At 43.9% G+C, this 15,518-nt stretch overlaps 1 protein-coding gene across 1 annotated transcript; it reads left to right on the top strand.

The window, feature by feature from the left end:
• The first annotated feature begins 8,156 nt into the window (after positions 1-8,156).
• Positions 8,157-9,115, top strand: LOC100083353 (olfactory receptor 10A7-like). Its single transcript, XM_029059078.2, has one exon. It carries the CDS (start codon positions 8,157-8,159, stop codon positions 9,099-9,101), a length of 945 nt encoding a protein of 314 aa, XP_028914911.1. The 3' UTR covers positions 9,102-9,115.
• Positions 9,116-15,518: the final 6,403 nt, after the last annotated feature.

Genomic DNA, 15,518 nt, shown 5'->3' with positions numbered 1-15,518 from the left:
TTGTCTGCATCCAACAGAGCTCAAGGAAAGTATTCTCATTCCAAAGGGAAAAAAATAAGCTCCTTGAATAGTAACACCTAGAAATCTGCCATTTATTCAGTTCATTTTATCCAACTGTTTTTAACATTACTAAGTGCTCACTATGAACTAGGCACTTTATTAAGCACTGGGGTTGATATGAGTTAATCAGGTTTGAATAGTCCATTTCCCACATGGGGCTAACAGTCTTAATCCCCATTTTACAGATGAGACAAGCTGAGGCACAGAGAAGTTAAGTGGCTTGTCCCAGGTCACACAGTAGACACCTGGTGGATCTGAGATTAGAACCTGGGTCCTTCTGACTCCCAGACCCATGGTTTAACCACTAGGTCACAGTGCTTCTCAGTTCAGTTTGTTTAGACTAGGTTGTTCATATCATGTTTTGGGTGGGGTTATCATTTGGTAGATGGAAATAGAGTTGAAGGTAACCTTGAATCTTTGGAAGGTTTTTCATGAACAAGAGAAAGAAATTCGAAGGGATTAGAGCAAAGTAACACTCTTAAAGAAAGAGCCTGGACAGATAATCAAGTCTCACATGGGGCTCACAGTCAGAGGAGAGAAAACAGATGTTGAATCCCCATTTTGCAGGTGCACAGAGAAGCTCACAGTAACTAAGTGTGCTGAACTGAGATCAAAACCCAGGCTCTTTGACTCCCAGACCCATGGCCGTGGTTGGGCAGGGATTGTCTCTCTCTTGCTGAAATGTACATTCCAAGCGCTTAATACAGTGCTCTGCACACAGTAAGGGTTCAATAAATGTGACTGAATGAACTTTGATATGCTGCTACATATAATGAAAATTATTTTTTTGGTTTGGAGTCTTGGCTTAGGAATCCACTTGTTGATATTTTAGCTGCGGTCCCCTCCTGTTTTTTCAGGCTGAGTATCAGCTGGTTAAACGTCCGAGTAGAGAAGAAGGAGAGCACCTTGTCCAGTATCAGCTGAGTGACTTGGCCAGAGAATTATTTAGGATAGCAGATCCAAAGATCAAGGTGATGACAATGAGGTGGGAGGAGCAGATGGGGCAGGCTTTGTGCTTTCCCATGGCCTGAAAGAAAGAGAGATGATTTTGGCATAATACAGGAGTATCAATGGGAAAAGAACCATTACAAACCGCATAGTCATATCTTATGGCAGAAGCTTACTCGGAAAGGTTTCCCCATAGATCAGCTTCAGTACTGAGGCAAGTCACAGAAATAATGGTTAATTTTATCCCAATCACAGAGGGCCATGTGGAGAATCAATATATTTGCTGTATCTGGACTGGAAGGCCCTTTCACGAAGCAGCCTCCAGCTGGACACACACTTCGTAGCTCATGATAGGTGGTTAACTCAAGGGGTTACATCCACATAACAGGAGCAGTCTCATGGCCTAGTGGAGGGAGTGTGGGCTTGGGAGTCTGAAGGACCTGGGTTCTAATCCCAGCTATGCAACTCATCTGCTTGTGTGAGCTTGGGCTGGTTATTTCACTTTTAGGTGTCTCAGTTCTCACATCTGAAACCCATTGTTGGGTTGGGATTGTCTCTGTTGCTGACTTGTACTTTCCAAGCACTTAGTACAGTGCCCTGCATACTGTAAGCGCTCCATAACTATGATTGAATGAATGAATGAATGAAAAATGGCGGTGAAAAGTATTAGCCCCATTTGGGACACGGATTGGGTCCGACCTGATGAGTTTGTATCTACAACTATGCTTAATATGGTGCCTGGCACATAATAAATGCTTAACAAATACTCTAAAAAGTCATACACCATCACTGCCACGAGAGGACATTCTATAGCACCTAGAAAAATCAAAGTATACAGCAGAGAAGCCCAAGCAGGGAAAGTAGTACTTCTGTCCTGTGATGAGAGGTCCACCAGCATTCTGGGGAGAGTGACTGTGGGTAACAGATTTCTAAGGAAAAAGTATAGATGGATGTGGAGTGTTTGTTTGACCTTGGTTTTATTCCTATAGTAATTCCTATTCCTATAGTAATAGGACCCCACTTCCCCTGCCAGTTATCATCCTATCTCCCTCCTACCCTTCCTTTCCAAACTCCTAAAACGAGTCATCTACTTTTTGCCTTGAATTCCTCAACTCCAATTCTCTCCTGAACCCCCTCCAATCTGACTTCCGTCCCCTCCACTCCACCAAAACTGCCCTCTCTATGGTCACCAGTGAACTCCTTCTTGCCAAATTCAAAGGCTCCTATTCTATCCTTATCCTCCTTGCCCTCTCAGCTGCCTTTGACACTGTTGATCATCCTCTTCTCCTCAGCATTTTATCCAACCTTGGCTTCACACACTCCATCCTCTCCTGGTTTTCCTCTTATCTCTCTGGCTGTTCATTCTGAGTCTCCTTCATGGGCTCCTCTTCCCTCTCTCATCCACTAAATATAGGGGTCCCTCAAGGGTCAATTTTCTTGGCCCCCTTCTGTTCCCCATCTGTTCTCATTCCCTTGGTGAACTAATCATCAGTTCTTGGCCCCTTCTGTTCTCCATCTATACTCACTCCCTTGGTGAACTTATTCGCTCCCACGGCTTCAACTATCATCTCTATGCAGATGACACTCAAATCTACATCTCCTCCCCTGTTCTCTCCCGCTCGCTCCAGGCTCCTCTCCTCCTACCTTCAGGACATTTCCACCTGGATTTACGCCCGCCACCTAAAACTCAACATGTCCAAGACTGAGCTCCTTATTTTCCCTCTCAAACCTTGTCCTCTCCCTGACTTCCATGTCACTGTGGATGGCACTACCATCCTTCCCGTCTCACAGACCTGCAACCTTGGTGTCATCCTTGACTCTGCTCTCTCATTCACCCCACACATCCAATCCGTCACCAAATCCTGCCCGTCTCACCTTCACATTGCCAAGATCCACCCTTTCCTCTCCATCCAAACTGCTACCTTGCTGGTACAATCTCTCATAATATCCAGACTGGATTATTGCATCAGCCTACTCTCTGATCTCCCTTCCTCCTGTCTCTCCCCACTTCAGTCTATACTTCATTCTGCTGCCTGGATTATCTTTCTCCAGAAATGCTGTGGGCATGTCAGGCCCCTCCTCAAAAACCTCCAGTGGTGGTTGCCTATCAATCTTCTCATGAAGCAAAAACCCCTCACTCTTGACTTCAAAGCTCTCCATCACCTTGTCCCCTCCTACTTCACCTCCCTTCTCTCCTTCTACAGCCCATCCCGTACACTCCAATCCTCTGTCGCTAACCTGTTCACTCTGCCTTGTTCTCGCCTGTCCCGCCGTCGACCCCTGGCCCACATCCTACCACTGACCTAGAATGCCCTCCCTCCTCACATCCTCCAAACTAACTCTTTCCCTTTTCAAAGCCCTCCTGAGAGCTCACCTGCTCCAGGACGCCTTCCCAGACTGAGCCCTCCCTTTCCCTCTGCCCCTTCTCCCCTTCTCGTCATCCCTACTAACTCCCTTTGCTCTACCCCCTTCCCCTCCCCACAGCACTTGTGTACATTTGTATATATTATTTCTTACTCTATTTTATTATGTGTATATAAATCTTTGATTTGATTTATCTATTTTGATAAATATTAGTATAGTATTAGTATAGTATTAGTAAATAGTGGAGGAAGGACACCTTTCTAGAAACTGGCAGATTTGGCTTCTAAACCTATTTTGATGATATTGATTCCTGTTTACTTGTTTTGTTTGCTGTCTGTCTCCCCCTTTTAGTTTGTGAGCCCGCTGTTGGGCAGGGATTGTCTCTGTTACCAAATTGTACATTCCAACCGCTTAGTACAGTGCTCTGCAAACAGTAAACACTCAATAAATACAATTGAATAAATGAATGAATTTATGAATTTAAAAACAGAATAAGCTAGGAATTATTTTCACTGGCCTAGAGGGGAGATTGGTTCAGGTGAACAATAAACACAGATCTCAGGGTTTAACTTTGGCAGTGTGAATATATTTGCTTATGCCTTGGGAACCAACACCGTTAATTAGAAGAGCACGCTGAAAACCTTCTGATCCTAAATATGTTGTTAATTAGGGGAAGCAGCATGGCACAGTGGATAGAGCATGGAACTGGGAGTAAGAAGGTCATGGGTTCTAATCCCTGTTCTGTCACTTGTCTTCTGGCTGACTTTAGGAAAGTCACTTCACTTCTCTGTGCTTCAGTTACCTCATCTGTAAAATGGGGAATAAGACTATGAGCCCTATGCGGGCCAGGGACTATGTACAACCCCATTTGCTTGTATCCACCCCAATGCTTAGTACAGTGCTTGGAACCTAGAAAGCAACTAACAAATGCATGGTAATTAATTATTATTATGATTATTATTAATAAATATCTACCTACAGAGCCCACTCCTGCAGCCATTGTAATCTTAGTATTACTGGTGATTTCCATATCTGTTTTGCCTCTAAAAATTAAAATTCCACAATCAACCAGTGGTTTTTATTGAGCCCCTACTCTGTGCAGAGCACTGTACTAGGCACTTAGGGAGAGTACAAATCAATAAAATTGGTGGATAAGATCCCTTCCCACAAGGAGCTTACAATCTATAGGAAAGTCAAAGTCTGTCTTTAATCAACTAAAGGAAAGTTCAGTAATGAACAGCTGATATTAAATCTAATATTCAGAAATCTACAATGCCTAACAAACTCTGAGCTATTTTCATTTCACCCAGTCACCAAACATTGAAACACAAGTATGAAAATAGCATCAGAAAAAATCCTATTGAGGATTTAGTTTTATAATTTATAGGGTGTGTCTAACATGAATACAGTGAAGAATTCCAACAATTATCTACCTGTCTTAAAATAAGGCAACAATTTAGTTGACATTTTCCTTTTAGGTGAGCAGACTTTGAAGGCAAGACTTTGGAAAAATCCAAATCCTTAAAAGTTCTGGCCATCACAGTTTATGCTTAACTCCCAATGTGCACAATTAAAAATTCAGTGATTTCACAACATCTTTTAAGTGTAAAAAAAATTCAAGCATCCCATGGGCATGATTTATCCTAATGAAGCTTTCCATATTTCTGTAAAGAAAGGTAAACAAAAGTGTAATGAGCTATCCAACTGCTCCTTTTGTTGTAAGCAATGGCCTGGGGCCACCTCTCTGGGGTCACCCCAAAATTTCAAAGAGAATTTATCATCCAGAACGTGAGCCTTTCAAATCAACTGGGAAGAAGAATCTCCTTCAAGAGGCAGGTAAATTTCTCAATAAGGCATTCACCATGTGTTAGTAAATAGTGGAGGAAAGACACCTGTCTAGAAACTGGCACACCTGGCTCCTAATCCTAAATCTCTCATACCCCTTTTTCCTATTTGTTGAACTCTTTTGAATCTCACAGGGAGGTTGGGAGGATGGATAAGACAATACTATTAAGTTCCTCTAGATTGTTAGCACCTTGTGGGCAGGAGACATGCGTTCCAAGTTGATTATATTGTACTCTCCCAGGTGCTTAGTATAGTCCTCTGCAGACATTAAAAGCTCAATAAATATAGGATTGATTAGCAGCAGTGTTTGGTGAGTTCCAACTCTGAGCGAAGCACTCTCCTAGGCACAGTATGTTGAATAACAAAGGAAGGCTAAAATGTGGTTCTTTCCTTACAGGAGTTTGTAATCTAATGGAAGAGATAGGTCCAGTAGACAAGCATGTACATCTTACAACACTAGATAAGTTGAACTAGGTGTTTAAAATTACATATAAAACTAACAAAAATGAACAAGTTGATCTGACAGAGGGGAGGGGTACTGTGGGAAGAGTTCATGAGGGTTTGGAATTTGTAGGGCTTGACTCATTGGCAGAAGTCTCATTGTGGAAAAAAAATGAAGGGGGAACGATTGGAATAGTGCACAAGTTTCCTTGGGTTGAGAGGAGAGAATGATCTAGGAGGAAAACAGTTGGTCGAGAGTTGTGAAATCCACAAGGAAAAGATTTCACTTGATATTATTGAGAAGTGTTCCTGTCAACTTCCAGCTATTCAGTTATATTTATTGAGTGTTTACTGTGTGCAGAGCACTGTATTAGCGCTTGGAAAGTAAAATTGGGCAACAGATAGGGACAATCCCTGCCCAACAATGGGCTCACACTCTAGAAGTGATGGAGTGCCTCCATTCAATGTAATGAAGAGAAGAGATTTGCTGTTCTGTGTAATGTATGATTGGACTGGGGACAGAGAGAAAATAGGGGATGATGAATAAGGTTGTTAAAATGATCTGGTAATCAGGTCATAAAGGCTATTTCTAGGGCATAGGGAGGCAAGAAGGAGGCAGATACATGTCAACATTCTTCCTGAATCTATTTTATACCCAATAAAATAAACCATTCTTAATGTCAGGTGAACAGAAAGCATCCTAATAATTTTGGGAACTCCTTCATTTTAGAGGGCCAGATGAAACTACTCAGGGCTTTTAGTTTAGCTAGACAACTAGACACTTGACCACTTGATTAGTGGTCTCATGTTCCAAATCATTTAAACAGCTAACATGCTCCTAGAAAACAGAACTGATCCTTAGGCACTGTACTGTTATCAAGGGAAAGGGTCTCAAGGTACATTTGGGCGTTTGTTTTATTCTTCTCTTTCACTTGACTGAAGTTATTCAAAAATGAAATCCTACATTAAAAAATAAATCAAGGCAACAATAAAACTTTGTTATGGAAAGAGTAAGACTGTAAGGAGTTTTAATAATTTTCTTGGTTCCTGGGTTTTGAACTATTCCTCCTCTCCCCACAATCCTGTTGATAGCATCTGTTCTTCTTGTCTCTTAAAGTGAAGAAAGGAGGAGTATGGAAGGATTTTCAGGTACCTGAGAAAGGGAAGAAAAATATCTTTTTTCTTTTGGGACCATAGTTTCATCTGGCCCTCTAAAATGAAGGAGTTCCCAAAATTATTAGGATGCTTTCTGTTCACCTGACATTAAGAATGGTTTATTTTATTGGGTATACAATAGATTCAGGAAGAACGTTGACACTTATCTGCCTCCTCTTGCCTCCCTATGCCCTAGAAATAGCCTTTATGACCTGATTACCAGATCATTTTAACATGATCTAAATCATCTGCTACATGATGATTGTGGTCAAGTCACTTCACTTCTCTATATCTCAGTGACTTCATTTGTAAAATGCGGATTAAGAAAGTGAACTCCATGTGGGACATGGACTATGTCCAACCTGATTAGCTTGCATCTACCCCAGAGCTTAGAACAGTGCCAGACACAAAGTGTTTAAATACCATACCCCAAATCCTCAAATTGCTAAAATTATAACACTACTTTCCTAAGGATAGGACTTGAGAGAGAAGAGGTGGTATGGATGAGTGATAGATTTTTGGTTGTTGTTTTTGTGTGAAAAATTTTCACCTGGTTCTTTTAGTCATGTGAGCACCCAGGCTGTGTGCATGTATGTAATTGTGTTTGTGTGCAGACAGCAGTTATAATAATAATAATAATAATAATAATGTTGGTATTTGTTAAGCGCTTACTATGTGCCGAGCACTGTTCTAAGCGCTGGGGTAGACATAGGGGAATCAGGTTGTCCCACGTGGGGCTCACAGTCTTAATCCCCATTTTACAGATGAGGGAACTGAGGCACAGAGAAGTTAAGTGACTTGCCCACAGTCACACAGCTGACAAGTGGCAGAGCGTTCTGCGGGTGTAGGTTGGTGTGTGAAGGTGTGTTTGTGTGACCAGAAGTTGAGGAAATTTCTATGTGGAAGTCATGGATTGAGTTACTTTGTTCCCTGCAGAGAATCTGTGATTATTTAATTCCCCCAGCAGACTTAGGCCCCCTCAAGGTGGTAACATCTACTGTGGTGGGAAAAATGTAGGTTCGCTAATGATAAACATTAATAGCAAGTGATGATAAAATGAAACTCTTTATTCCTTTACAGAATTTGTATTTTTGCTAACTTCACTACTCCCCCAGGCTCCTGAACTTGCTTCTAGGGACTGAGAACCTTGACACCATATATTTCATGCTATGATCACCTCCCTGATCCTTGACCAATCAAGCTACCTCACTTCATTCTGAGAAATGTTCATAGGGAAGATCTGGACTATGAAAAAATTCCTTATTTTTTTCTTCAACGGAGAAGACATATTTTAGGCCCAGATATTTCTGTACATACATTGCCAAAAAAAACCAAACATGCAAATGAGGGAAGGCAATCAGTCACTAGTGACTGAATTTATCCTTTTGGGTTTTTCTAATCTCCATGAATTTCAGGTCATTTTATTTATGCTTTTCCTTGTAGTGTACCTAGTAGCCTTAATAGGAAACTCCCTCTTAGTGTTGGTCTCCACTGTAGATCCCAGCCTTCAATCCCCCATGTACCTTTTCCTCAGGAGTCTGTCCCTAATGGATATTGGCTATACGACTGTCATCATCCCCAAAATGCTCACCAATTTACTGTCCAAGGATAAAAGTATTTCCTTTGGTGGCTGTGCTGCCCAGATGTTTCTCGCCTTCTTTTTCGGGCCCTCAGAGTGTTGGATCCTGACAACGATGGCTTATGACAGGCAGGCCGCCATCTGTGACCCGCTCCGCTATTCACTCATCATGAACCGCAGGTTCTGTCTGCAGCTGTCCCTGGCTTCCTGGCTAGCAGGGATTCCCGTGGCAACAGTAAAGACTACATTGATGTTTACGTTGACCTTCTGTGGGCCTAATGTCATTAACCATTTCTTCTGTGATAGCCCTCCTGTCTTAGACCTGGTGTGCACGGATACTTTCGCGGTTGAGATATACAGTGTAACCGCAACTGTGATGGTCCTGATGCTCCCCTTTGGAGTGATCGTTGTGTCTTACATCCGCATCCTCGTCACCATCCTGAAGATGTCCTCCGCCGAGGGCCGTGGCAAAGCCTTCTCCACCTGCTCGTCTCATCTCATTGTGGTTTCGCTGTTCTTCGGGCCAGCGGGTTCGACTTATTTCCGAGTGAAAGCCTCCTACTCTCCTGAGACCAAGAAGCTGCTTTCCCTCTCCTATTCAGTCTTCACTCCCATGCTAAATCCCCTGATCTACAGTCTGAGGAATCAAGAGGTGAAAGGTGCTCTGAAGAGAATTCTGGGTAGAAAGATATCTTCCCAGGATCTGTGAGGCTCTGATTTGTGAAGGTGACTTTTTTTTTTTTTTACTGAAGTATGAAGTCACTGACTCTGCTCAGTCACTATTACTTGGCACATTCCCATCTTTATCATTTCCTTTGAGCTCACTGTGGGCATCGGACATTCTGGGCTCTTGGAGAGACCATGGAGAAGTGTCAGAGGCCAATTCCTTGTTCTTAGAATTAAAATAGACAACACCAGTAAGTACTCAGGCTAGAAAGAAATGAAATACCAAGACATCAACTTGTAAAATTGGACATTTTCTCCATCAATTAATGATATTGATTGAGGGTTTATAGTTTTCAGAGCATGAGGACAATCTTTTGTACCATTACAGAATTACTGATATATATTAATGTTCTATTGTTTTTGTTTTAAAAGTTTGAAGAGAAAATCAGAAAAGAATATTGAGGCGTTCCTGGAAGTTGAGGGTTAGGTTGATTTTGCATCTCATGGCTTAGTGGAAAGAGCACAGGTTTAGGAGTCAGAGGTCATGGGTTCTAATCCAGACTCTGGCATTTTGTCAGCTGTGTGACTTTGGATGTCATTTACCTTCTCTGTGCCTCAGTTACCTCATCTGTAAAATGGGGGTTAAGAATGTGAGCCCCAAGTGGGACAACCTGGTTACCCTGTACCTCGCCAGAACTTAGAACAGTGCTGGGCACATAGTAAGCGCTTAACAAATGTCATCATCATTATTATTATTATCTCAAAGACAAGTTCCTCTGCTCCTGATCCACTCCTGTTTCCAGGATCACTACCCTGTTCTCCTAGGGAATACTCCCCTATTTATATTTAAGCAGATGCTGGCCATGTCTGAAAATCGAATTATGGGTTTGATCTGTGAAACAAAACCATAAGTGAAGTGACATCTAGTAATTGTCCGCATCCAACAGAGCTCAAGGAAAGTATTCTTCTTATTCCAAAGGAAAAAAAAATAAGCTCCTTGAATAGTAACATCTAGAAATCTGCCATTTATTCAGTTCCTTTTATCCAACTGTTTTTAATAGTATGAAGTGCTCACTATGAGCTAGGCACTTTATTAAGCACTGGGGTTGATATGAGCTAATCAGGTTTTGAATAGTCCATTTCCCATATGGGGCTAACAGTCTTAATCCCCATTTTACAGATGAGACAAGCTGAGGCACAGAGAAGTTAAGTGGCTTGTCCCAGGTCACACAGTAGACACCTGGTGGAGCTAGGATTAGAACCCAAGTCCTTCTGACTCCCAGGCCCATGGTTATCCGTTAGGTCACACTGCTTCTCAGTTCAGTTTGTTTAGACTAGGTTGTTCATATCATGTTTTGGGTGGGGTTATCATTTGGTAGATGGAAATAGAATTGAAGGTAACCTTGAATCTTTGGAAGGTTTTTCATGAACAAGAGAAAGAAATTCGAAGGGATTAGAGCAAAGTAACACCCTTAAAGAGAGAGCCTGGACAGATAATCATGTCTCACATGAGGCTCACAGTCAGAGGAGAGAGAACAGATGTTGAATCCCCATTTTGCAGATGCACAGAGAAGGTCACAGTAACTAAGTGTGCAGAACTGAGATCAGAACCCAGGCTCTTTGACTCCCAGACCCATGGCCATGGTTGGGCAGGGATTGTCTCTATCTCCTGCTGAAATGTACATTCCAAGCGCTTAATACAGTGCTCTGCACACAGTAAGGGTTCAATAAATGTGACTGAATGAACTTTGATATGCTGCTACATATAATGAAAATTCTTTTTTTTGGTTTGGAGTCTTGGCTTAGGAATCCACTTGTTGATATTTTAGCTGCGGTCCCCTCCTGTTTTTTCAGGCTGAGTATCAGCTGGTTAAACGTCCGAGTAGAGAAGAAGGAGAGCACCTTGTCCAGTATCAGCTGAGTGACTTGGCCAGAGAATTATTTAGGATAGCAGATCCAAAGATCAAGGTGATGACAATGAGGTGGGAGGAGCAGATGGGGCAGGCTTTGTGCTTTCCCATGGCCTGAAAGAAAGAGAGAAGATTTTGGCATAATACAGGAGTATCAATGGGAAAAGAACCATTACAAACCGCATAGTCATATCTTATGGCAGAAGCTTATTCGGAAAGGTTTCCCCATAGATCAGCTTCAGTACTGATGCAAGTCACAAAAAAAATGGTTAATTTTATCCCAGTCACAAAGGACCATGTGGAGAATCAATATATTTGCTGTATCTGGACTGGAAGGCCCTTTCACGAAGCAGCCTCCAGCTGGACACACACTTCGTAGCTCTTGATAGGTGGTTAACTCAAGGGGTTACATCCACATAACAGGAGCAGTCTCATGGCCTAGTGGAGGGAGTGTGGGCTTGGGAGTCTGAAGGACCTGGGTTCTAATCCCAGCTATGCAACTCATCAGCTTGTGTGAGCTTGGACTGGTTATTTCACTTTTAAGTGTCTCAGTTCTCACATCTGAAACCCATTGTTGGATAGGGATTGTCTCCGTTGCTGAATTGTACTTTCCCAGCGCTTAGTACAGTGCCCTGCATAAAGTAAGCGCTCCATAACTATGATTGAATGAATGAATGAATGAAAAATGGCTATGAAAAGTATTAGCCCAATCTGGGACACGGATTGGGTCCGACCTGATGAGTTTGTATCTACAACTATGCTTAATATGGTGCCTGGCACATAGTAAATGCTTAACAAATACTCTAAAAAGTCATATACCATTATTTCCACGATGGGACATTCTATAGCACCTAGAAAAATCAAAATATACAGCAGAGAAGCTCAAGCAGGGAAAGTAGTACTTCTGTCCTGTGATGAGAGGTCCACCAGCATTCTGGGGAGAGTGACTGTGGGTAACAGATTTCTAAGGAAAAGGTATAGGGGGATGTGGAGTGTTTGATTGACCTTGGTTTTATTCCTATAGTAATTCCTATTCCTATAGTAATAGGACCCCACTTGACCCCACTTCCCCTGCCAGTTATCATCCTATCTCTCTCCTACTCTTCCTTTCCAAACTCCTATAAGGAGTCATCTACTCCTTGCCTTGAATACCTCAACTCCAATTCTCTCCTGGAACCCCTCCAATCTGGCATCTGTTCCCTCCACTCCATCAAAACTGCCCTCTCTACGGAAACCAGTGAACTCCTTCTTGCCAAATCCAAAGGCTCCTACTCTATCCTTATCCTCCTTACCCTCTCAGCTGCCTTTGACACTGTTGAACATCCCCTTCTCCTCAGCATTTTATCCAACCTTGGCTTCGTGGACTCCCTCCTCTCCTGGTTTTCCTCTTATCTCTCTGGCTGTTCATTCTCAGTCTCCGGATGAGTTCTCCTCTTATCTCTCTGGCTGTTCATTCTGGCTCCTCCTCCCTCTTTCATCCACTAAATGTAAGGGTTCCTCAAGGGTCAGTTCTTGCCCCCCTTCTGTTCTCCATCTATATTCACTCCCTTGGTGAACTCATTTGCTCCCATGGCTTCAACTATCATCTCTATGCAGATGACACCCAAATCTACATCTCCTAACTGTTCTCTCCCGTTCGCTCCAGACTCGTATCACCTCCTACCTTCAGGACGTTTCCACCTGGATTTACGCCCGCCACCTAAAACTCAACAAGTCCAAGACTGAGCTCCTTATCTCACCTCCCAAACTCTGTCCTATCCCTGACTTCCATGTCACTATGGACGGCACTACCATCCTTCCCATCTCACAGACCCGCAACCTTGGTGACATCCTTGACTCTGCTCATTCACCCTACACATCCAATCTGTCACCAAATCATGCTGGTCTCACCTTCACATTGCCAAGATCCACCCTTTCTTCTCCATCCAAACTGCTACCTTGCTGGTACAATCTCTCATAATATCCCGACTGGAATATTATATCAGCCTCCTTTCTGATCTCCCTTCCTCCTGTCTCTCCCCACTTCAGTCTATACTTCATTCCGCTGCCCGGATTATCTTTCTCCAGAAACGCTGTGGGCATGTCATGCCACTCCTCAAAAACCTCCAGTGGTTGCCTATCACCCTTCTCATGAAGCAAAAGCCCCTCACTCTTGACTTCAAAGCTCTCCATCACCTTGCCCCCTCCTACCTCACCTCCCTTCTCTCCTTCTGCAGCCCAACCCGTACACTCCAATCCTCTGTCGCTAACCTACTCACTCTGCCTTGTTTTCTCCTGTCCCGCTGTCGACCCCTGGCCCACATCCTACCACTGACCTAGAATGCCCTCCCTCCTCACATCCTCCAAACTAACTCTTTCCCTTTTCAAAGCCCTCCTGAGAGCTCACCTGCTCCAGGACGCCTTCCCAGACTGAGCCCTCCCTTTCCCTCTGCCCCTTCGCCCCTTCCTGTTGTCCCTACTCCCTCCCTCTGCTCTACCCCCTTCCCCTTCACAGCACTTGTGTACATTTGTATATATTATTTCTTACACTATTTTATTATGTGTATATAAATCTAAGATTCAATTTATCTATTTTTATGATAAATAGTGTTAGTATAGTATTAGTAAATAGTGGAGGAAGGACACCTTTCTAGAAACTGGCAGATTTGGCTTCTAAACCTATTTTGATGATATTGATTCCTGTTTACTTGTTTTGTTTTGCTGTCTGTCTCCCCCTTTTAGATTGTGAGCCCGCTGTTGGGCAGGGATTGTCTCTATCTGTTACCGAATTGTACATTACAAGCGCTTAGTACAGTGCTCTGCAAACAGTAAACACTCAATAAATACAATTGAATAAATGAATGAATTTATGAATTTAAAAACAGAATAAGCTAGGAATTATTTTCATGACCTAGAGGGGAGATTGGTTCAGGTGAACAATAAACACAGATCTCAGGGTTTAACTTTGGCAGTGTGAGTATATTTTCTTATGCCTTGGGAACCAACACTGTTAATTAGAAGAGCACACCGAAAACTTTCTGATCCTAAATATGTTGTTAATTAGGGGAAGCAGTATGGCACAGTGGATAGAGCATGGAACTGGGAGTAAAAAGGTCATGGGTTCTAATCCCAGTTCTGTCACTTGTCGTCTGGGTGACTTTAGGAAAGTCACTTCACTTCTCTGTGCCTCAATTACCTCATCTGTAACATGGGGAAGACTATGACCTAGAATCCTAGAACGAGTCGTCTACAATCGATGCTTAGAATTCCTTAACTCCCTTTCTCTCCTAGACACCCTCCAATCTGGCTTCCGTCCCCTCCACTCTACCGAGACTGCTCTCTCTAAGGTCACCCATGACCTCCTTCTTGCCAAATCCAATGGCTCCTACTCCATTCTAATCCTCCTTGACCTCTCTGCTGCCTTTGACACTGTCGACCATCCCCTCCTCCTCCATACCTTATCTCACCTTGGCTTCACGGACTCTGTCCTCTCCTGGTTCTCCTCTTACCTCTCTGGCCGGTCATTCTCAGTCTCCTTCGCTGGAGCCTCCTCCCCTTCCCATCCTTTAACTGTTGGAGTTCCTCAAGGGTTAGTTCTTGGCCCTCTTCTGTTCTCCATTTACACTCACTCCCTCGGTGAACTCATTCGCTCTCACGGCTTTGACTACCATCTCTACGCAGATGACACGCAGATCTACATCTCCGCCCCTGTCCTCTCCCCCTCCCTTCAGGCTCGCATCTCCTCCTGCCTCCGGGACATCTCCACCTGGATGTCGGCCCGCCACCTAAAACTCAACATGAGCGAGACCGAGCTCCTCATCTTCCCTCCCAAACCCGGTCCTCTCCCAGACTTCTTTATCACCGTGGATGGCACGACCATCCTTCCCGTCTCTCAGGCCCGCAATCTTGGTGTCATCCTTGACTCGTCTCTCTCGTTCACCCCACACATCCTATCCGTTACCAAGACTTGCCGGTTTCACCTCTACAATATCGCCAAGATCCGCCCTTTCCTCTCCACCCAAACGGCTACCTTACTGCTACGGGCTCTCGTTATATCCCGGCTAGACTACTGTGTCAGCCTTCTCTCTGACCTCCCTTCCTCCTCTCTCGCCCCGCTCCAGTCTATTCTTCACTCCGCTGCCCGGCTCATCTTCCTGCAGAAACGATCTGGGCATGTCACTCCCCTTCTTAAACAACTCCAGTGGTTGCCTATCGACCTCCGCTCCAAACAAAAACTCCTCACTCTAGGCTTCAAGGCTCTCCATCACCTTGCCCCTTCCTACCTCTCCTCCCTTCTCTCTTTCTACCGCCCACCCCGCACGCTCCGCTCCTCCGCCACCCACCTCCTCACCGTCCCTCGGTCTCGCTTGTCCCACCTTCGACCCCTGGGCCACGTCCTCCCGCGGTCCTAGAATGCCCTCCCTCCTCACCTCCACCAAACTGATTCTCTTCCCCTCTTCAAAACCCTACTTAAAACTCACCTCCTCCAAGAGGCCTTCCCAGACTGAGCTCCTCTTCTCCCTCTACTCCCTCTACCACCCCCCTTCACCTCTCCTCAGCTTAACCCTCTT

This window comes from Ornithorhynchus anatinus, chromosome 3 (assembly GCF_004115215.2).
Source record: "Ornithorhynchus anatinus isolate Pmale09 chromosome 3, mOrnAna1.pri.v4, whole genome shotgun sequence".
Lineage (NCBI taxonomy): Eukaryota > Metazoa > Chordata > Mammalia > Monotremata > Ornithorhynchidae > Ornithorhynchus > Ornithorhynchus anatinus.
This window is presented reverse-complemented; position numbering and strand designations above follow the sequence as displayed.

Excerpts from the sequence above, each read along its gene's own strand:
- LOC100083353 (XM_029059078.2), top strand. The coding sequence starts at position 8,157 with ATGAGGGAAGGCAATCAGTCACTAGTGACTGAATTTATCCTTTTGGGT.